Source organism: Quercus lobata, chromosome 2, assembly GCF_001633185.2.
Source record: "Quercus lobata isolate SW786 chromosome 2, ValleyOak3.0 Primary Assembly, whole genome shotgun sequence".
NCBI lineage: Eukaryota > Viridiplantae > Streptophyta > Magnoliopsida > Fagales > Fagaceae > Quercus > Quercus lobata.
The window spans coordinates 67,732,770-67,756,812 of NC_044905.1; the positions used below are offsets into that span (position 1 = coordinate 67,732,770).

The 24,043-nt window shown below is 40.9% G+C and overlaps 2 protein-coding genes across 2 annotated transcripts; both read right to left on the reverse strand.

Moving 5' to 3' along the window:
* Positions 1-947: 947 nt before the first annotated feature.
* On the reverse strand, positions 948-24,043 carry LOC115976298 (UDP-glycosyltransferase 83A1-like). The gene is made up of 2 exons (XM_031097496.1): positions 23,386-24,043; positions 948-2,084 (listed from the first exon to the last, which is right to left on the reverse strand). The coding sequence occupies exons 1-2, from the start codon at positions 23,864-23,866 to the stop codon at positions 1,210-1,212; spliced, it is 1,356 nt and encodes a 451-aa protein (XP_030953356.1). The 5' UTR covers positions 23,867-24,043; the 3' UTR covers positions 948-1,209.
* Positions 19,006-21,308, reverse strand: LOC115976299. Its single transcript, XM_031097498.1, has 2 exons — positions 19,769-21,308; positions 19,006-19,699 (listed from the first exon to the last, which is right to left on the reverse strand). The coding sequence occupies exons 1-2, from the start codon at positions 19,934-19,936 to the stop codon at positions 19,142-19,144; spliced, it is 726 nt and encodes a 241-aa protein (XP_030953358.1). The 5' UTR covers positions 19,937-21,308; the 3' UTR covers positions 19,006-19,141.

The window sequence follows — 24,043 nt, forward strand, 5'->3', positions numbered from 1 at the left end:
ACCAATATTGATTTCATCGATGGTGATCTTCTGGGAATTTTGTTTGAAAAATTTCAAGAATTGGGACATCAACGTTGGCTTTTGAATTACTCGTATTTGTTTTCTTTTAAATAAATGTTTCATTTTATAAATCAAATAAATGTTTCATTATTTCCATATCAAATAGTTCTAATGTTTTAAAAATTAGTCCCAAAAAAAAAAAAAAAAAAAAAAAAACCAGACAAACGAACATATACCCCCACAAGCTACAACAAAATTAATGTTAATAAATTGTTTTCTAAAATTAGCTAATACTTCATAAAATAAACCAACAAACAAACATTATCAATTAATATTTAATAATGTATATTACTATTCAGTATCCAAACATTTGATTCATAGCTCCCACAAACTTCACTTTTTCTTTGCCGCTACTTCCTAGTTTTTCTATATTTTTATTTATTTCTTTTCTTATCTCATTTGTCCTTTATATTTTAAAATTTTCAGTTAGATATATATACAATGCTGTATTTTTCGATTTTTTTTTTTGGGGGGGGAGGGGGGGGCATGGCCACCCTCAACCCTGACGTGGGTTCGTCTCTGTTGTTGATAATATATTTGTTCATTAACAAATTAATATTTCTATTGCCAAGGGATGCAAGCTTGCCTATAAATACAAGGACATTTATTTGCATCAACACAAAATTCTTAATTCTCACTGCAGACACAAATCTATGCATCTATGTTCACCACACACAAAAATGCAAGGACCAATAAAATGGAATACTCAACGCTTAACTAGGCTTAGCATTCCAAGTCCACCCCCCCCCCCCCCCCCCCTCCCCTGTTTTTCAAAGATATAAATTAAAATTAAGAAAAACATTATTGGAACCTTTCAAAATGGTTTTAAAAAGGAGAAAAGGAGTTGAAATCTTTTTTTGAGGAAGTAATTAATGCGTTGGAACTTGGATACAAGACGGATGGATCTATTAAATGGTGCATGGTTTACAGCATAATTCTTTCTATGAATGTACCAATTTTATTTTGATTATAGCCAAAATTTGTAGATTAACATCATTCCCAAACTTTATTATTCTAGGCATCATTATATGAGTTACATTGGGCTACCTCAGGGACACTGGTGTCAATATTAAAGGATTATCAATTTCTTCTATATGCAAATACTTCAAGGAAGAGGATTTCAACTTCTACTGCATATCACGTGCGGCTTTATGCCTTTAGCCATTGGATGAAGTTGTTGAAATTCTTTGAAGACTGACCATTATCTGATATATTATTCATCAACATTTTCTTAAGCTCCAAAGATCTTGCTCTTATGCTTTCATCACCAAGTAGTTGATCCACCTTCCTCTTAACTTCTTCCCGCAATACAATTCCATTTTCATCTAGCTCAAATCCTAGTCCAACCTTCCAAACATCACAAATGTAGATCCGGTCAAGGAATTGATCAGCAAAGTAAGGCCAGCACAAGAAAGGTACCCCATTGCTTCCACCTTCTATAGTAGAATTCCAACCACAATGGCTAATAAAACAAGCAATGGAAGGGTGATTTAAAACCTTAGTTTGAGGTGCCCAACCTACGATCTTCCCACGAGTGCCTTGAATTTCATTTGTATATGCAGTTTTTGACCAATCAACGATATCCAGACGTACCACCAAAAGGAAAGGTCTATTGGTAAGCTCAAGACCAAGAGCTAACTCTTGGAATTGAGTTGGTTCAAAAACTGTAAAGCTACCAAAGGCAACATACAAGACTGAGCAGGGTGGTTGCTGATCGAGCCAGTTTAGGCATGAGTGATCTACTTGCCAAAATTGTCCCACTGAATCTTCAATGTGTTCGCTTGACATCAATGGACCAATTGGTAGGAGCTTTGGAGCCAAAGAAAATGTTACGGGCTCGAGTTCAGGAACTGTGTTGCAAAGCCACCAATCTCCTAACTTCAAAGTTTGCATGCATTGTAAAATATATTTGAAGACAATCTTTTGACAAGTTGAATCACCTATACGAATCCAAGGAATATAGGCTGTGTCCATGACAGGAATGCCTGGGAGTGGTTGAATCATCTGTCTTTGGGTTGGGATTCCTGCAAGGCAAACAAAGAAATCAAGTGCTACTGATCACATTAATTGACTAATTGGATCATCACTACTACTAATATTTCCAAAGACACCCTTAGCATGATGAAATATTGTTAGGGTTTTAGCCTTTTAGATCCCAATTGTGATTACTTTACCTAGTTCTTAGCCAAGTGAAAAATTAGATTAATTATGTTCCAAATATGAATTAGTAAACATCAAATGATTACCTAGGAAAATCAATAGAACAAAATGTCCCACAATAAAAGCCTAAGGGGATTTAAAATTACAATCCCAAGGTATATAGATCCATTAGAATAGAATTGAAATTTGTACAATAGGTTGCCCTAAGTCTATTGCTACCTCATGTAGTACTTATTAACATGACCACATGTAGCTCCAAATCAATTAACTCTTCTATTTTGGATCTGTTGCACTTGAATGTCCACACAACTTTGAGTTTACCTCTCAAAGATTTAAACCAAGAAAATGAATGTAGACTAGATGTAGGAACTTCACTTTATCATTGAATCTTCAGTATGAGTAAATATTTGGTTGATGCTTCAAGAGAGCTTGGAAAATTCTTAAGATTTGTGTTAAAAAAAAAAAAAAGTCCCAGCTCTCAAAAAGTCCTAAAAAACATGCTATAGGGTTGCTTATATAGTATATAGACTTGAAGCGCACGTAATCCTAGATCAAACGGGTTGACAGAAAAACCTTCAAATACAAACTACACAAATCTTGATCAGTTGAGATTTCTAGTTTGACTAGTCAAGTTAAGTAAAACTCAATTGATCGAGTTATGTCGAAATGTAGTACAATAACAGTTATGTTTTTGAGATCCTTAAGTCTTTCATAGCTTGAATCTTAACTTGTCTTTTTCTTTGATATATTTTCAATATTAAACCAAGACTAATGAAGATTCTAAGTAGGATTGAACATGTGAGAATTTTTTAAATGGGAGGTAAGATGGAGATATGATTTGAACTTAAGACCTCCCAATTTGATTAAAAAAATTGTCAAATTTAATTAGATAACCATTTTTACCCACACACACACAAAAAAAAAAAAAAAAAAAAAAAAAAAAAAAAAAAAAAAAAAAAAAAATCTTTGTGGATTATCATGTTTATTTTGCTTTTTACCAATGTTATTTGGGTCACGAGTTTGGCTTATATGTGGTAAAAGCTAAAAGGCATAAATAAATACTATCAAGTATGATTAAAATATAGTTCACACCAAGTTAGGGTTTGAGTTTTGTTGAGCTGGGGTGCAGGCATCTCATGGTTAGTTGGTCTCTTCGAACACATGAACTAAGCTCATAGTAGAATTCATTAACCAAGTTCAAACAATTTTTTTGAATCAGTTCCAAAAATTTTGAGGCCAAAGTACTAAAAGAATCATGAGTCTACATATAAATTTGGTTGCTATGTTTCACACTCCGTTATCTGCTCTAGCTATTGGATTTTTCCTTTCAATTTGGACTAGAAAAATTAGTGCATGCCAACATAGGTATGACAAGGATATGGTAAAATTAAATATACACTATACCAAAAAAAATATTATATTAGATATACAAAGTCTTAATCTTAACTAGTCAAATCCCAAAAATGTTAAATAACTCTAATTTATTTTCATTATTTCTAATCCTGCCTAGGTGCAAACAAAATAATAATAATCTTACTTATAGTTACGGGTGTCCATGACTCTTGTAAGTTCAAAAACGTGTATAAACACCATTGAACGTTTAGACCCCCAAATAACAACTTAACCAATTTCAAGCAATATGTCAAACAACAAGTGTGCGGAAACTTAACATAAGCTATAATATAGAATTGGTTAAAAACTATCTAAGCCAAAGCAAAATACAATCCACAGCAGATAATAAAAAGGTAAAGATAGAGAGGAAGGAAGATGCAAACACAAAGACAACACGCGATTTGTTATCGAAGAGGAAACCGAAGCCCTCGGTGTAAAACCTCTTCGCCGCCCTCCAAGCGGTAAACAATCCACTAGAAAATACAGTTGAGATACATGGACAGCAATAGACCCTTCAAGCCTAATCTACCCAGTGCACCTAAGCCCTCCAAGCTTTTTGCTCCAACGAGGTTGCGCCGAACCTTTTTCTTTTCTAGCTTCCCGGATTCCGCTACTAGACCGTAGCATCAACCAATGAAGATTGGTTCCTTCCTAACTGCTTCCCAGAAATCCAAACAGCTCTCTCACAGTAATGATAATGGTGAGAATCAAGTTTAGTATAATGCCTTTTAAGGATTTGACAATGGAGAGGAAGAGAGTTGAGGAATTTGAAGAGACTCTAATGTATAGATTGTGGGTGAATCAATCTTGTTTTTCTTTAGGGTTTCTCTCTCAAAATTCTCTTTGGAAGCTCTCTCACAATCGTGGGTAAAAGGGGTATTTATACTGGAGTGGGAGAGGAATGTGAAACGTCAGGTTTTACAAAACAGGGGTGGCTCGCGGCTTGACCTCGTAGCTTGACTAAGTCGCGAGATAACCGTATGGCCAGTTGTCCTGTAGTGCTCCAGCTTGCATGACTGTTCACCTTCCAACATGCTTGGCACGTGTGCTGCGTCTGGCGGCTTGAAGCCGCGAGTCACCTGCGAGGCCCAGCCGCGAGTCTCTGTTTTCTTGCACACTCTTGAGCAATCTTCACTCTCTCTCACTCACTACCCTTACATCAAACCCACCTAAATACAGGGTTACTAAATGCTGAATTACAAGCAAATTTGGCACAGAATAAAGCCAATTAGATGGTTGAATAAATTCAACCTTACAATCTCCCCCATTGGCTATTCCGTGACAAAACCCTAAAACAGACTCTGGACTTAACATGTGAGTTGGGAACAGTTGAACAAAACTCACTCACACCTAACTCTAGAAGCTGTGAAGCACTTGAATCATATGAACATAATACTCCTGAAACACAACAGTACACCATGATCATTGTAAGCAGAAAATCATAAAATGCATATGAAACAGGCAATATGTGATCAAGCAAAGATGGAGTTAAGAAGCAAACCATGGCTTGATCAACCAAGTGAACACCACAAGGTAGTGATCACAGTGCTCATTCACACTTGGAATGAACACAAGGACATACAAGTTAACAAGCACAAGGTAAGACACTTGTATGTTCAACACTCAACCAATGCATAGTACACAAGGTATATGCATCTAGGAACAATCCTACAAGGGCACAAGAGTGAAAGTACAAAAATCAAAATGCAAGACATTTATCATTAAAGTACTGATTTCAACATAGCATAAATGCTGCATTAAGCAAGGTACATACCATAAAGCCTACAAACTATGCATAAAACATTAACCCTAAAAGCTTACAAAAGCACATGGGTACAAACACAAAACATCCTGAATAACATCATCAAAATATATTAAAGTTTAAACCAAGAGTATAGGTTAAGAGTTAGCAACAACTATACACCAAAAACACAGTGTATCAAACCCATATAAACATTAAATACCCAAAACATAAGCATATATAAACAAAGTTTCTGATCTTGACAACTTTGACAACTCCCCCTCAACACATTACTCCCCCTTAAGAGCTGCTTTTCTGCTTCTCAATCATCAATGTCATTATCAACCAGAAAGAAACATCTCCCCCTTTTTGACCGGAATGGCCAAAGGGTCACTGATCAGGCTGGGTGGTGAAGCTGTCAAGTTTTGCAGACAAAACATCAATCTGGTCCTGCATGGCTCTCATTCTCTCAGAGTGCTCAGTCTGGACTTTTCTGATCCCATCAAGTCGTTCTAGAATGATTTGGAAAGCATCTGGAGGTGTATCTGAGGAAGTTGATGCTCTAGACCTTTTGCCACTCCTCCTGGGTGTTGAGGTTGATGCATGCCCTGCTGCCTCTGCTTCAGTCTCCATTGGGACACCCTCTCCTTCATCACCTTCATCTTCTTCTCCTGGAAGCCTAACACTTATCCTTTTGCAGGTAAGCTTGTTAATTGCAGAGGGTGTGGACATGGGACTGATGTCTTGAGGGATTGGAACACCCTTCCTTCTAAAAATCCTCATTAGCAAACTGGGAAAGATCAATTTTGGCCTAGAGGTTGTTCTTGTCTCATCCACAATGGTGTCATATATGTGGGAACTTATGTCTATGAAATTCTTTTCTTTGAGATCCATCAGAAAAATTGCTCTAGCACAGTTGATTGTAGTCAACTTCTTAATGGGATAGAGGTTAAACATCATGATTATTGTTAGACACCTCATGTCCACTGGAAAGGCAGTGGTATTCAAACATTTTCCTTCTCTCTGCCCACCTATCCTTTGTTGAACTGTTTCAATAGAAACACTCCTATCCTTGTAATTGATAAATTCCTGATCTTCTAATCCTTCAAGCCCTAGCACATCATCAATGACATGTGCATCCAAAATGAATTCTTTACCTCTAACCCAGCAACTTAACTCATTCTCTTTTATCACTGCATTTGAATAAAATTCCCTAATCAGGGGTTCACACACTACAGGGAAATCACTCAGAAGCTTTTCCTATCCTCTTCCTTCAAAACAGCTGGGGATAAAGGTTTGTCTTAAGTCCTCCAAATCTACAAATCTTTCTTGAATAATTCCAGCTTTTAAGAAGTTATCCTTGTATCTCTCAAAGTGTTGAACTGACCTAAATAGTTTAGAATCCATTTTCAATCTTTTGTCAGCCTTCTTTGCAGGAGTTTTCTTCTTCGGAGGTGAGGGAGCCATTTGTGAACAATCAGAAGAGGCTACAACAGCAAAGAAAAATATATGTGTAGACCTAGTCAGTACCATGTAATTAACAAAGAGATTACAGCCACACAGATGAACTTGAACACTTAAACAATAAGCTACTTAGATCAACCACATGGACAAACAAGCCTAAAATAAAATCAGTAGATATAGAAACTATCCTAAAGGCAGATATATGTCATTGAGACATATAATGGAAAAATGACATGACTCACACTCAGCAATTTGAAACTAACAGATGCTCCCAACAGATTAACACAATAGAAAATGCACATTCAGCACAGTAAAACACACATCATCAAACGAAACATTTTGAAACAACACAACAGCTCAAGATCAGATAAAATAAAAGACACACTTAGCTAAGCATAGGATGAAGACCAAAAAGGAAACAACCAAGATCAACACAAACTTTAGCAACAGCATCCGCAAGCTAAGCATGAACAAAGAACAATAGCCAAAACACAAACCCATTTCTAAATCATAAACATATGTGAAAGATCAAAGGGAAAAACACAAAATCAAGTAGAAATGAGTTCAAAATTGAAAACCCATACCTGTGACTTGAAGAATTTGAGCAGAAAATATGCAACAATGGAGATTGGAAATGGGAGCACGGAGTGTTTGGGAGGGAGATAGTTTAGAGATAAGATGAACAGTCACAAATGTTCGAGGGAAAACTGAAAAAGATTTAAAAACTGCTCCTATTTCTGCCAAACACGCGTTTTTTGCGACTTGATTAAGTCGCCACACAGTTGCCAGTTCAAGCCGCCAAAACACTCAAGGACAAAAATTTGAAAAAAATTTTCTAAGTGTTTTTCGCTACTGGAAGGTCTACCCGCGAGTGAGTCGAGAGCTTAGCCGCAAAAATCTCTGAGTAATCCTCGCGACTAGACCTTCTACTCGCGAACAAGTCGCCAAAAATGACCCGCGAAGACGCGACTGAGGCTCGCGACTTGACATACCCGCGACTGAGCCGCCAAAACAGGGCAAAACAGGATTTTTGAAATTTTCAGATTTTTCAAACAAAATACTTTCCAAAAACACCTAAAACACTCAAAAATCTTTTTGTGCTTGAATTAACAAAGATTGAGCATGTGAAAACACATTTCATCAAGTACAATCACACAAATGAATATGGCATTTATTGAACATAAACTTGTGTGTTGTGTGTGGATATCAACAATGAGATAGTCCTTAGTCTAATGTGAAGCTTCAATGATCAATTCAACCAAGACATACACAATTAGCACTAGATCATGTGACCCATCTCAATTATAGAAATATGTATATATGACCTCCCACAAAACTTGATAACATAACTTGGAGCTTTACATTTGACTCCACTTTTAATCATAACATTTGATCTTTTTGATCTTTTGAGGCAATCACCTCTCATTGTGAGAGTGATATTTGACATTTCACTTTAATGAACAAGCCTTTGGTTTTTTGAATAAACATTTTCTTTAATATAAAGTCGCTTACCCTTTTTCCTAGTCGAATACTAGAATGTGCGACAGGCTTTTGCAGCTCAATATCTCTTTTCATTTGGAGATTTACATTTGATGAGCTCTTTTTAGCAAAACAAAAATAAAGAGTGGGAAGATATATAAACACAAGTCTATGCATGTCTCAAGATCAACAAAACCATTCACTAATCATTCATGACAAGTTTGAAGATCTATTTACAACAATCACATAGATTTCAAGATTTCTCCCACAGAGATATGAGTGTATGAAAACAAGCAATGCTCGAAAATGCACAAAGCCATTAGCACAAAGGTACAAGACAAAACAAGCTTTGAGACAAAAGCTCAACAAAGTCAATCAAGCTTTTTGATTTTCTAATTTTTTTTTTTATGTGATTTTTGGATTTTTGACACTAGAAGCAAAAAGATTGATAAAACAAAATTAAAAATATGTACAAGAAGACAAGCAAACAACCAACAGCAAAAACAGCAATCAAACAAACAAACATTGTCACAAAGCATAGGAAGTATTAATGCATGGACATGTTGTAATGCTTATGCATGAGTACCCTTTTTCACCCACACATCACTTGTGTTTGGGGTGATTTCCTTATAGGATTGGGTATGGGAGTTAGGGCTTTCAAACTTTCGTGAGAAGCTTTCCAAGCAGTTGGTGAATGCACCAATCATCTTCATCACGTTCATCATTCCGGGATCACCATTCTGATCTCTAGATTGATCACCTGCCCAATTTCTTCTATCATTTCTAGGTCCTCCTGACCTTTGAGGAGTTGCACTATTCTTTGCTCTCAGCTTTTGGCAATTTGGTCGAGTATGCCCTTGAAGTCCGCAATAATGACACACATAAGTTGCTCTAGGACCTCTTTGTGGTCGTGGGCGTGACTTGGCACGAGATTCAGACCGGCCCACAAATTGATTACGGGGATTCAACATCCGTTGGTTCACCACATTCTTCTTCTCTTCCACCTTGAGCTTCTCATCAGTAAGGTCATCTACAATTGGATCTTTGGCCTTTACAAACTTCACTTCTTTAGTGACTTTTCCAGATGAACTACTTCCTCCGGTATATCCCAATTCGGATTTGTCTGAAAAGCTCTTTTGAGATGAGATAACATCATCTAGCTTCTTGGTGGTGACCTTCTCTATTTTAGCATTTGCTTGCACAACCTCATTCTCAAGAAATCTCACTTTTTTGTAAGCTTCGGACAGCTCACCATTCAATGTTTCTATCTCACATTTGGCCTCCCTATATCGGATTAGGAGACTTTTGTAGTCCTCCTCTGCCTTCTTCATTTTTCTCATAGCTGCCTTGACCACCCTTGTGTACTCACCCGACTTCTCCAAGAGTGAGTTATAATTCTCTTGAAGATTTGCTGTGCTTTCATCCTCTTCAGCATCTGATTCTTCAACAATTCCTAGTGATTCATCATCACTATGTTCTCCAAGGTCTCGTACAAGCAAATTCAACTCATCTAAAGACTCAATATGAGCAATAGTCATAAAAGCCGAATAGTTCCCCTCTCCATCACAACTTTCTTCTGATTCTGAGTTAGATGAATCCGAGTCACTCAATGTCGTGGCATACACTTTGCCTTTTGATTTCAAATAATTCGGACATTCCTTCTTAAAGTGTCCATGCCCGTTACATTCGAAGCAAGTTACACCTTGTGTAGGTTGGGATTCTTTTCCATCTTTCTTTTTGAATTCCCTTTTTTCCCTTCCAGAACTTTGGAATTTTCTTTTATCATCAAATTTGCCATTATTTTTGAATTTCAAGAACTTTCTGAAATTTTTGACAAGGTATGCAACATCTTTGTCAACTACATCTTCTCCCGATGAGTCTTGATCTTCCACCTTCTCATTAATGGTCTTAAGGGCAAGAGATTTACTCTTCCGTTGATTGGGCAGCGACATCTCATAAGTCTGCAAAGAACCAACCAGCTTCTGTACTTTGAAGTCATCAAGGTCCTTGCTCTCTTCAATCGCTGTCACTTTAGCACGAAAACTTTCCGGCAATGATCGAAGGATCTTCTTTACAATTTTTGAATCCTTTGTTTTCTCCCCCAAGTTGAACTTACTGACAACCACCTCATTTAGCTTCCCATAGAAAGAGTCAAAAGACTCATCCTCACTCATTTTGAGCTCCTCAAACTGAGTGGTTAGCATTTGCAACTTGGTGTCTTTCACTTTCTTCGTGCCTTCATAGGTGGTTTCCAAAATCTCCCAGGCTTCTTTGGCAACGGTAATATGAGAAATCCTGTGAAATTCATCTGGAGACACACCACAGAAAATAGCATTGAGTGCTTTACTGTTAGCATTAGATGCAGCAAGTGCTGCCTTATCCCAAGTGGATTTGGCTGCCTCAGGTCTGGTCCAACCAATCTCAACAGCATCCCAAACAGATTCATCAATAAAACACAGAAAAGCTCTCATGCGAACCTTCCAAAAAGCATAATTACTACCATCAAAATATGGAGGTGCATTTAGGAATTGAGACCGATCCATCTCAAAAGGGAGTCAAGGATCACACAATGGTAATGAAACCAATAGCAGTGTACCCGCTCTGATACCAATTGTAACTTCAAAAATGTGTATAAACACCCTTGAACGTTTAGACCCCCAAATAACAATTTAACCAATTTCAAGCAATATGTCAAACAACAAGTGTGCGGAACTTAACATAAGCTATAATATAGAATTGGTTAAAAACTATCTAAGCCAAAGCAAAATACAATCCACAGCAGATAATAAAAAGGCAAAGATAGAGAGGAAGGAAGATGCAAACACAAAGACAACACGCGATGTGTTATCGAAGAGGAAACCGAAGCCCTCGGCGTAAAACCTCTCCGCTGCCCTCCAAGCGGTAAACAATCCACTAGAAAATACAGTTGGGATACATGGACAGCAATAGACCCTCCAAGTCTAATCTACCCAGTGCACCTAAGCCCTCCAAGCTTCTTGCTCCAACGAGGTTGCGCCGAACCTTTTTCTTTTCTAGCTTCCCGGATTCCGCTACTAGACCGTAGCATCAACCAATGAAGATTGGTTCCTTCCTAACTGCTTCCCAGAAATCCAAACAGCTTTCTCACAGTAATGATAATGGTGAGAATCAGGTTTGGTATAATGCCTCTCAAGGATTTAACAATGGAGAGGAAGAGAGTTGAGGAATTTGAAGAGACTCTAATGTATAGATTGTGGGTGAATCAATCTTGTTTTTCTTTAGGGTTTCTCTCTCAAAATTCTCTCTGGAAGCTCTCTCACAATCGTGGGTAAAAGGGGTATTTATACTGGAGTGGGAGAGGAATGTGAAACGTCAGGTTTTACAAAACAGGGGTGGCTCGCGGCTTGACTAAGTCGCGAGATAACCGTATGGCCAGTTGTCTTGTTTTGTCCTGTAGTGCTCCAGCTTGCATGACTGTTCACCTTCCAGCATGCTTGGCACGTGTGCTGCGTCTGGAGGCTTGAAGCCGCGAGTCACCTGCGAGGCCCAGCCGCGAGTCTCTGTTTTCTTGCACACTCTTGAGCAATCTTCACTCTCTCTCACTCACTACCCTTACATCAAACCCACCTAAATACAGGGTTACTAAATGCTGAATTACAAGAAAATTTGGCACGGAATAAAGCCAATTAGATGGTTGAATGAATTCAACCTTACAACTCTAGTTTGGTCGGATGGGAGGTCAACTTGCAACCAACCTGAATGGATTGGGTTCAACAAAACTAGACCGATTGTTGATTTAAATTGAACAAGTATTTAAAGTGTAATCATCAATGAAGAAGATAGATTTGGGGGTTGAAGAGGTCGAATAGTGAGGTGATGGATCATAGTCTATAGTTGACGGGTCCATTTGGACGGGCTTAACAGATCATGATGAGTGGGCTGGAAGTGGACGGATCCAGTATGAACGGATCATGGTTGACAGACTAGAGGGCCACGTGGTGCTAACTTGGTCATTATGTGGTCTCCAAGGAATCTTAAATGGAAACAACTTGTGTCTCACAATTAATCCTAGCCCATAGAATCCCAACATGAATAGAATTCTAATGCAAAGAAGATTCTGGAAAATAAGCCCATTAATGAGGATCTTCCCTATATGGAAAAGACTTGTTGCGCAAGCATAGGAGTTTGATTTACACTACTATAAAAACCCAAACCCTCAGAAAACAGGTATGCTTAATTGACCCGCTCTAGCAGTCTAGAGTTGTGAGAAATTCTAACTTGACCTTCAAAGGGTATTTGGCTGACACCACACCGGTGCTCTCTATTAGGTCTTCTCTGTTTATTGTGTAGGTATTGTTTCGAGCGCGTGAAGACTGTGTAGCTCACTAGTGATTTTTCGGCATCGTCAGTTGGTGCCGTTTGTGGGAAAGACAGTGACTTGAAAGCCATACAAACGCTTCCCAGACAAAGAGTTGCATGGTACTTACTCGCTTGATGGCAACCACCAACAACGTTTAGGGAGACAAGCCACGACCTATTGCCTTGGAGAGACAGGTCCAAACCCTTACAGTAGCAGTGGAACGCCTCACCAGACAAAACCAAACCCTAGAGGAACAGCTGCGATAGAAGAACATGGCGATGGGAACCCAAGAGGAAGATCAAGAAGGTACCAGTGCTGATTGGAGGAACCAAGAGGGGCCGGAGGGTAGTAACACCCCGAGTAGACCGGATAGACAAGACATGAGCCGTCCATCCGTTACTGATACGGCCCCGTCCCACATCGTTGAGGAGATGCAGATGATGAAAGAACGGATGGAATACATGATGAACGCGCTCAAGGGAAGAGTTTCCAGTGATCTTGACGATTTGGTCCACCAAACAGATTCACCATTCACAATGTCCGTCAACTCTTTCCCCCTTCCTCTAAAGTTTTGTATGCCACAAGTGGAAAACTACGACGGAAACAAGGACCCGCTGGATCACTTGGAGTCTTTCAAGACCCTGATACACCTTCAGGGGATATCGGATGAGATCATGTGTAGGGCCTTCCCCACCACGCTGAAGGCCCCGCAAGGATATGGTTCAATAGGCTGACGCCCAACTCCATTAGTTCCTTCAAAGAGTTAAGTGCCCAATTCGCATCACACTTCATCGAGGGACACAGGTATAAAAAGTCTATTGCATGCCTGATGAATATTAAGCAGCCGAAGGATGAGACGCTGAGGTCCTACATAACTCGTTTTAATAAGGAAGCACTCTCAATCGACGAAGTTGATAACAAGATCCTCGTAGCAGCCTTCACGAACGGATTACGAAAGGATAAATTTTTATTCTCCTTATACAAGAATGACCTGAAAACCATGTCAGATGTGCTTTATAGGGCCACCAAGTACATGAATGTTGAAGATGCACTACTGGCATGCGAAGAAAAACCCAAGAAGAGAAAGAGGCAGGAGGAAGCCTGGCAGGATAAGGGTAGGAAGATGGCTAGAACAGGAGATAAAAGAGATGATCGACGATCCAGGCCCCCGACGGGGAGGTTTACAAACTTCACCCCCCTGAATACCCCGATTGATCAGGTTCTAATGCAGATCAAAGATTAAGGAGCCTTAACTTTCTCCGGCAAATTAAAAAGGCGATCCCAGCAAGAGGCCCAGGGATAAGTATTGCTGTTTCCACCAAGACCACGACCACGATACGTCTAATTGCTATGACTTGAAGTAACAGATAGAAGCCCTCATTAGGCAAGGAAAATTGCAAAAATTCGTTAGCAAGGAAGGAATAGAGCAAAACCAAGGCGCACCAGCCCAAAGAGAAAACGAGCGACCTAGGCCACCCATGGGAGATATAAGGATGATCACAGGGGGCAGCACTTCTAGTTCCTCTAAGAAGGCACGTAAGGCATACCTACGGATGGTTCAGAATATTCAACTAACAGGGTACGCCTCGAAAATGCCCATCATTGGGTTTACAGAGGAAGATGCCCTACGTCTCCACCACCCACATGATGATGCACTCGTAGTCAGTATACGGGTAGGAGACTATAATACCTACAGGGTGCTGGTAGACAACGGAAGATATTTTGTACTATCCAGCCTTTCAGCAAATGAGAGTAGAGAAGGAACGATTGATCCCAACCAACGCCCCACTCGTAGGTTTTGGAGGAACAAGGGTGTACCCACTAGGTGTGGTCACCCTACCAGTGACAGTTGGAGATTACCCTTAGCAGATCACGAGGGACGTAACCTTCCTAATCGTTGATTGCTCGTCCGCATACAATGCCATATTGGGGCGTCTTACTTTGAATTCATGGAAGGCTGTAACATCAACCTACTATCTGATGATCAAGTTCCCCACTGAGTATAGGGTAGGAGAAGTAAGACGTAATCAAGTAGCAGCATGTGAATGCTACGTTACGATGCTAGAAATGGATGACCACCAGTAAACCATGTGCACAAAGGAACAACGAGCGGCAAAGCCTGTAGAAGAACTAGAAGAAGTAACCCTTGACGACTCCAGACCTGAGCGGATGACTAGAGTGGGCATGTTGGCTAGTCAGTCAATTCATAACGAGCTCATGACATTTCTAAGGGAGAATCAGGACATATTCGCCTGGAGTCACGAGGACATGCTAGGGATTGACACTTCAATCATAGTTCACAGATTGAATGTGTCACCTTCATCCTTTCCTGTTCGATAGAAGAAGTGTGTGTTTGCTCAAGAGCAAGATGAAGCGATAGCGGAGGAGGTTCGAAAGTTGCTAGAAGCAGATTTCATTCGAGAAGTATACTACTTGGACTGGTTGGCAAACGTGGTTATGGTTAAAAAGGCCAATGGAAAGTGGAGGATGTGTGTAGACTTCACGGACCTCAATAGAGCCTGCCCCAAGGATAGTTACCTGCTTCCACGAATAGATACCTTGGTAGACTCGACCGCGAGACATCAGCTACTGAGTTTCATGGACACATTCTCTGGATATAACTAGATTAGAATGGATGAGGCTGATCAAGAAAAGACTTCCTTTGTTACAAGCTAGGGACTCTTCTGCTACAAAATGATGCCATTCAGGCTCAAGAACGCCGGGGCGACATATCAAAGATTAATGAACAAGATGTTTGCACAACAGATCGAGAGGAATGTTGAAGTTTATGTAGATGACATGCTGGTGAAAAGCTTACGAGAAGACGAACACTTGAGCGACCTCCAAGAGACCTTCGACACCTTTCGGACGTACAACATGAAGTTAAATCCAAGCAAATGTGTATTCGGGGTTACAGCGGGAAAATTCTTGGGATTCATGGTATCCCAAAAGGGTATCGAAGTCAACCCAGAGAAAGTATGAGCTATAATGGATTTAGCCCCACCGAAGACGGTCAAGGAGGTGCAGAGCCTGAACGGCAAAATAGCGGCATTGAATAGGTTTATCTCAAGGGCGACAGATAAATGCCTACCTTTCTTCCGTATATTGAAGAGATCGTTTGAATGGACAGACAAATGCCAGCAGGCGTTCGAGAATCTTAAGTTGTATCTCTTGACTCCTCCCTTACTCAATCCATCCAAACCAGGGGAAGAGCTCTATCTGTATTTAGCCGTCTCACAAGCCATGATCAGCGCAGCTTTGAAAAGAGAAGAGGACTGGTTGCAGAAACCCGTTTACTTTACGAGCTGAGGGTTTCGAGGAGCAAAAGAAAGGTATCCTCAAATGGAAAAGCTAGTGTTCGTGTTGGTGACCGCAGCACGGAAACTCAAACCGTATTTTCGAGCCCATACTATTGTTGTCTTGATAGATAAGCCTTTGAGAAGAGTCATGAGTAGCCCCGAAGCTACAGGACAGATGGCATTATGGGCAGTCGAGTTGAGCGAATTTGATATACAATACCGTCCACGTACTGCTATAAAGGAGTAGGTGGTAGCTAACTTCATCGCCGAATTCACACTCATGGAAGGTGAGGGGGCAGAGGTAGTTCTACAATGGAGCATCTATACAGATGGATCTTCAAATAGGTAAGCTGGAGGCACTGGTGTGGTACTTCGCACCCTGGAAGGAGATAAGATCGAGTGCATGATCCGCCTAGACTTTCCTACGACCAACAATGAAGTAGAATACGAAACTTTAGTTGCAGGATTGGACCTCGCAAGAGCAGCAGGAGCTGAAAACATGGTCGTATACTGTGACTCCCAAGTCATCACTAGTCAGGTTAATGGTGACTATGAATGCAAGAACGGAAGAATGAAGAAGTACCTTGAGGAGGTGAAGGGTCGAATCAACGGTCTCCAAATCAAATTCGTCCAAATCCAGAGGGAGGAGAACGAGTATGCCGATCGCCTAGCAAAGGCCGCCTCAGCAGAATACATGCTCGTCCCCGACCAGGTACTATCCTTCGTTCAAACTTCTTCACTCATAGATGAAGTAACGAGTGTGCAGGAGATAGGTAACGAGAACAACTGAACCACGCCATTAGTCTCCTACCTAAGGGATGGCATGCTACCAGACGGGAAGGACGCCACTAGAAAATTGAAGGTCTGAGCATCGCGCTTTGTTCTAATAAAAGAAGTCCTATACAAAAGAGGTTTCTCCTGCCTATACCTAAGGTGTTTGGGACTTGAGGAGACAGACTACGTCATGAGAAAGGTCCACGAGGGGATCTGCGGGAACCACTCGGGGGCACGATCGTTGGTAAACAAGCTGATTCGGGCGGGATACTATTGGCCTACTATGCAGAAGGACGCACAGACTTATGTCAAAGCTTGCGACAAATGCCAGAGATTCGGTAACATCATCTGATAGCCTTCGGAGGAACTCACTCCTATGACAGCCCCATGGCCGTTCGCTTAATGGGGATTAGATATCATGGGCCTCTTCCCAACAGCAATCAGGCAGTTAAAGTTCCTAGTAGTTGGCATCGACTACTTCACCAAATAGGTGGAAGTAGAAGCCCTAGCCACTATTACAGAGAAGAACATCTGAAGTTTCGTCTGGAAGAACATCATTTGTAGGTATAGGATACCCAGGATGCTTGTCTTTAACAACGGAAAGTAGTTCGACAACAATGCATTTAAGGATTTCTGCTCGGAGCTAGGGATCAAGAACCACTACTCATCACCTGCTCATCCACAAGCCAATGGATAGGTTGAAGTTACGAACCGATCCTTGCTCAAAATCATCAAGACTCGGCTCGAGGGGGTAAAGGGCATATGGCCAGAGGAACTACTAAGTGTTTTATGGGCATACCGGATAACAATAAGGACACCTGTAGGGGAGATGCCATTTCGACTAGCATACGGGAGCGAGACAGTCATCCCAGCAGACGTAGGGCTCACAAGCTACTAGGTGGACAACCATGACGGAAGTAAGAACAATGAAGCCCTTCGCTTGCAACTAGACCTGGTGGACGAAGTGTGGGCAACAACAAAGCAAAGGTTGGCACGATATCAGAACCTTATGGCAAAGAACTACAACTCCAAAGTCAGGCACAAAGACTTCCAGGTCGGAGACCTAGTCTTGAGGAAGGTAATGGGTGCAGCCAAGGATCCTGCCCAAGGAAAGCTCGCCCCAACTGGGAGGGACCCTACAGAGTCACATCATGGCAAAGGAAAGGAACCTACCATTTGGAGACGTTAGATGGGCAATAGCTGCAACATCCATGGAACGCTGAGCATCTACGAAAGTACTGCTAGTAAAAATGACGACGTGGAAAGCAACATTCGACGAATCCTCATTTTATTCATATTTTGCTAGTTTTGAGTTAATTATTACAACATTCTCCGATTTCCTAGTTTTAACTACATAGACAGTTTATTTTTGCTACAATACTTTAAGCATTATTTTTAAGCTTCTTTTTCCCTTTAAATAACTACTTTTGGTTTAATAATAAGATGAATATTCAAATATGACTGATGTGTTTTCTACGAAATTTTATTGAGTCCATAAAGTGGACAGTCCATCCAAGAAGGAAGGAAATTTTATTGAGTCTATAAAGTGGACGGTCCATCCAAGAAGGATGGAAACTTGTCCATAAAGTGGACGGTCCAATAAGGATGGAAATTTTATAAAGTCCATAAAGTGGACGGTTCATCTAAGAATGATGGAAACTTTATTTAGTCCATAAAGTGGACGGGTCATCCTTGGAGGATGGAAATTTTAGTCCATAGAATGGACGGATGAAAGTTTTATAATCCACAAGGTGGACGAATCATCCACCCATGAAATGGACGGATCCAATATTGCTAGTCCATTAGTGGACGAGTTATCCCTAGAGGATGGAAATTATAGTCCATAAAATGGACGGTTGAAAGTTTTATTATCCACAAGATGGACGGATCCAACATAAAGACGGATCAATATTGCTAGTCCATTAGTGGACGGGTTCTGATTAGAATTCAGAGTACCAAATAGGACAGGCTAGACGTCGGACAGATCCAACTTAAGAACAGGTCCAACTCAATAAATATTCACAGCCCATAAGTGGACGAACTCATCCTAAAATGAATGATAAGAACCAAAGTCCATATAATGGACGGATCCAACTTATGGTTTAATCAAAAGCTTCCAAGTCCACAAATGGACAGACTTGTCTTATCATGTGAATACATCCATATAAGATTAGGTAATAATAATAGCCCGTCATAGAGGACAAATCTAAATTAGCTTAATTAATTGTAATCACTGTGCGGATGGGCTCATCCTAAAGGACGGATCCCCAGTGAAGACAGTTATAAAAAGTTGTTATAACAGGCTCGACAAAATAATAAAATTAACAATTCACATTTCACCAGAAGACAGATACATCTAAAAAGATGGTCTTTAAATCATTAGCTACATATCCAAAGTATTTTTTTTACATGCCACAAAGTGACGGATAAAAATTAAAAGATTGTTCCCACAAAGTGACGGACGTCACCATCAATGAGTTGGGCCTGGTTCTTGAGAGGAACTGACTCCCCGTCGCCAGGGGCTGCATTGTCAGCAAATAAGTCCTCCGTGCTCTCAGAGGCGACGGGTTGAACAATAGCTTGGAGTTGTGTGTTTATGCTAAGTTGAGAAAAATCAAGGTCGGGATAAGCCTTCTTTGCCTGACAGATAGCATCGTCAAAGCCGTTCGCATAAGAGGTCCCAAGCTCCTCTAGGAGGCCGTCGGAGTCGCGATATTCACGGATCGCTGCCTCTTTTAACTGATGGAGTTGGTCCTTGGCATCCTTGATTTCTTTCTCTTTATCTTCCAAGACCTTCCTCAACGTTTCAACCTGCTGATCAAGCTCCTTCCTGACCTTCTCCGAGAGGGAGAGTTTCTTCTCCATACCAACTCTCCAAGTCTTAAGACTGTTCAATTCCTCCTCCATCTCATTGGCCTTTGCCCTAACGTGATCCAGCACCGTCTCGTGATTCAAACACCGTCCCATCAACCCTTTCATCATCACCATAGCCTAAAAATAAAGGTTATTAGTGATAGAGGTAAGTGAATGAAAAAATAGGAAGTGGACAGCATAACATACCTGGGCAATTCTAAACAGCTCCGTCTCCCCCATGGCCTTAATAGCATGATTTCCTAAGTCCTCATAGTCGTCGGACGACATGATGGATGAAAGCTTCTTAAGAGCGTATTTGGAGTCCTCTCGGAGGAGGACGGGTGGCTTTTCTTGGGTTGTGGACGGGCCCTTCATTAAACCCTTCCCTACTCCATGCTTTGTAGGAGTAACCGTCTTCCTGCCCTCAGCCTCTAAACCCACGACGGGCTCTAAAACAGTTTTGGGTTTCTTAGGTAGGCGACCTTGTTTCTCTGGGAGCTTTCTTTTTGAAGACGGATTGGACGAGCCCGTCTCCTTAGGTTGACCTTCAACCTCTTTCTTTTTGATGCATTTTGCATGATGACGGCTCTTCTTTTAGTAGCATCCATTTCTGCAAAATAGAGGATGGACGTTGAAATCTGAGTAAGTATAACAAAAACTCAAAGTGATGAACTTACGTGCTCTAACTTGGGCTTCGTATCGAAGGGCGGCTCTGGTTGGCTCTAGTCCATCACAGTACCAATGCAGTGTGTTGAGATTGACCAACTTAGCCCACGTCCTCTCTTCGAGCTTGGTTTTGTTAAAAAACTTCTCCAAAAAACTGAATTGCTCAAGTGAGACTGGAGGATGGTCCTGGGCTGCTTAGAAAGATGGACCGTTATGCATTATAGAAAAGTTGAAACATAAACAAGTATTTGTTGACGGAGGCATACCCGACGGTGGCATTATGCCCCATGTTTTGTCAACGGGCATGAATTCGGTGTCACCAGGGTGACACATCCATTCGTCACCCTCAAAAAAGAAATAACGACTCTTCCAATCTTTGTTGGAGTTAGGATTCTCATAAATGAGCCTTAGTAACGGGCCCCTGGGCGTGAAGTTGTACATGCCCTTGGACTGGGTAATCTCGGCAGGATGGTAACAGTGGAAAAATTCTTCCACCATTAACCTCCATGCCCCATCCGACATAGCACCATATAGGACCTCCACACTGAGGAAGACCCTCCAAGCATTTGGGAAGATCTGGTTGACGGACAATCCAAGATATTGGAGGAGACGACGGTGGAGGGTGCTTAATGGAAACCTGAGCCCTGCCTTCAGCATTTGCTCATAAATCCCTAGGTCTTCAAGACCCTCGTAGTAACACTTCTTTGATTTATAAGGTAGACGCATGGGTATATTGTCGGGTATTTGATATTTATCCCTAAGTGTTTTGAAGTGTGTTTCTTTGATTTTGGAAATAAAATCGTTGACCGTCCATAAGGGGAGAAGGATGAACTCCCTAAACCCATCAGGTCCTATGACAGATTGGATTGGGGGGTCAACATCCATTAAATTGTCACTAGAGTCACCGTTTAATTCCTCCATCCCTGGATCCTCGTATATTGAAGAGGAAGCTGACGGACTCCTTTCCTCACTGGGACTGTCAGGGTCTTTGTGACCTGACGGGTACACTTCATCGTAGCTGGCTCCATCGCGGACAAACAATTGGTTACTTGATGCACTAGACATAACCTACACGTGACGGTAAATCCTAAGACTGACAGTACTATAATGGTTGACGGTTGCGTAAAGGTCTAAAGAAGTAAAAATGCATGAAAATTTGAAGTAAAAGGAAGAGGATGCTTACCAGGACGGAGTCAAACGATGAGGAGGTAATAGTGACGAATGCAACGGTTGAATGGTACAGTCTTCTGACAAGGGCGACGGGTGCGCTCTGATCTTGAATTTCAGAAGAAAGTAAAGTAATGAACAAAAGAAGTCTCAGTTTATGTAGGGAAAACGAAGCAGAAGATGAAGGGGCGCTTCGATCCCAGTGAGCAACCATTCAGCAAACGCCACGCATCCATCATTAATTATCCTAGGCCAGCCTGTCCAAGCGGCATTCGTCAAAAGTTCAAATTAAACTGTCACCTTGCGTGTCCGTCCACTCACGGGGTGAGGGGGCAACTGAAGAGGACGAATAGTGAGGTGACGGATCAGAGTCTATAGTTGACGGGTCCATTTGGATGGACTTAACAAATCAGGATGAATGGGCCGAAAGTGGACGGATCTGGTATGAACAGATCATGGTTGACAGACCAGAGGGCCACGTGGCGCTAACTTGGTCATTTTTTGGTCTCCAAGGAATCTTAAATGGAAACGACTTGCGTCTCACGATTAACCCTAACCCATAGAATCTCAACATGAATAGAATTCTAATGCGAAGAAGATTCTGGAAAATATGCCCATTAATGAGGATCTTCCCTATATGGAAAAGACTTGTTGTACAAACATAGGAGTTTGATTCTACACTACTATAAAAACCCAAAGACCCTCAGAAAACAGGTACGCTTAATTGACCCGCTCTGGCACTCTAGAGTTGTGTGTTGTTTCAAGCGTGCGAGGACTGTGTAGCTCACTGGTGATTTTTCGGCATCATCAGGGGTGGTATCAACGAGGCACAACAGTTCCACAAACTTTGAGTGGCAATAAAGGGTGAAGGAGAAAGGTAGGGCATCGATGAGGCATGAAAAATATGGGTTGACATTGTTGACAATAATTGCAAATTTGGGGGGTAGTGGTGGCAAAATGGAGGAGGGAAGATGCCTTTGATTGGTTGGATCATAAAATTGGTTGTTTGGCAACAAAATTTGATGTCTGATCAATTTGATTTTGGTCTAGTATGTACATTGAAAACTGCAATCGTCCAAAGGAAGTTGTCAAAACCATTAGAACTTTGTCGGTCTAGGTCAGGCTAGTTGGTGGAATATATGGATACCCTTGCTAGTGCAACAATTGTAACTCTAAGTTTGCTTAGTTTAAGATCTAAAAATTATAAAAGACATAATTTTCCTCCAAATTAGTTTGAAATAAAGTTCCTACAACTTACTATGTGGCACCTCAAAATATTATTTACATGTATTTTTATACATTACCTACTTAATAATTAATCATGTGACTTATATAAATGATTTAATAAATTATGTGATTTAATATGTGGTCAGCTGCTTCATCCTTGCTACCAACAGATGCACTATTCTTTCTAATGAGTACTATTATGTATTAAAATAGGACAAATAGCACTAGGGGTGTCCACTTGCCCAACCCGGCCTGTTCGGCCCAAAAACTTGCCAACTCGACACTGGTGATGGTTGGCGGCAAGTCTCCACCCCCAAAACCCAAGACTGGCAGGTCTGAGCATGGAAAACCAATTTTCAACCAACCTGACCGTCTACACACTGGAAACTAGCCATTCTCTGCCGATTGGAGTGGTTGGCTGGTCTTTTTTTGTTTGATTTGTCGAAATAAAAAAATGGCGGAATTCGGCAAAAACCAATTGATTTTTGCAAAATCCGACAACAAATTGACCAAAAACAAACAGAAAATCGAAGACATCCGACCACCCGAACCGCCTCCTTCTATTGGTCGTGACGGGTCCGGGTATGGGAGACCCAACTAATTGGGTCAATTCTGGGTTGGGCACAAATCCAACCTAGACCAACCAGTGGACAACCCTAAACAACGCATTTGAAAAAACATATGCATGATCATAAAATAAAATAAAATAAATGCATACATGTTCAAACTAACATAAAGATCAAATAGTATAACAATTATCTTACCATCAGAATTTATAATGCCATCATCAAGCAGCCTTGGGATGCTGAATTGCAAGGCAAGCGAAGCTGCTGTCCCAGGCCAGAAGAAAGCTCTTTTAATTCCCATCTTAATGCCAACTTCAATGGCCCACCCCATACCTGCAGCATCGGCTACTATACAACTGATCTTGTCATCACCATTTGAAGCATTAATATAGTTTATGAGCTCCTCAAGCTTCTCAGGCATGGTGCGTAACATAGCTTCACATAACTTGCCGAACTCATTTCGGTCATCCTCAGGACCTAATCCATCTGGGATAGACACCAAACTAATGTTTGAATCCATGAGACTGTCCAACGCACCCACAACACGGTTGTGGTTGAAGTCTGTGTTTACAAATGTGATTTTGAACCCATGCTTCACTATTTTTTGTGACAAAAGCATCAAGGGGTTCACATGGCCTTGTGCTGGAAATGGTATGACTAGAATATGTGCCATGGCCATCTCTCTCTCTCTGCTAGTATTGCGTTTGAGTCCGAGTCCCCGAGAAGATAGACGATTGATAGTACATGGACACTAAAATTTTTTTTTGTAAAAGCAAAGTCAAACTTGATCTTTGGGGCCTGCACCAAGTGCAAATATTTTTAAGACCACATTCTTCTTACAATTTGGAGACGTGTT

Coding starts and splice junctions, on each gene's coding strand:
- LOC115976299 (XM_031097498.1), bottom strand. CDS start 19,936: ATGAAGGGCCCGTCCACAACCCAAGAAAAGCCACCCGTCCTCCTCCGA. Junction 19,700..19,768: donor AGCTGTTTAGAATTGCCCAG/GTATGTTATGCT, acceptor CTTTATTTTTAG/GCTATGGTGATGATGAAAGG.
- LOC115976298 (XM_031097496.1), bottom strand. CDS start 23,866: ATGGCCATGGCACATATTCTAGTCATACCATTTCCAGCACAAGGCCAT. Junction 2,085..23,385: donor TGGCATTATAAATTCTGATG/GTAAGATAATTG, acceptor TTTGCCTTGCAG/GAATCCCAACCCAAAGACAG.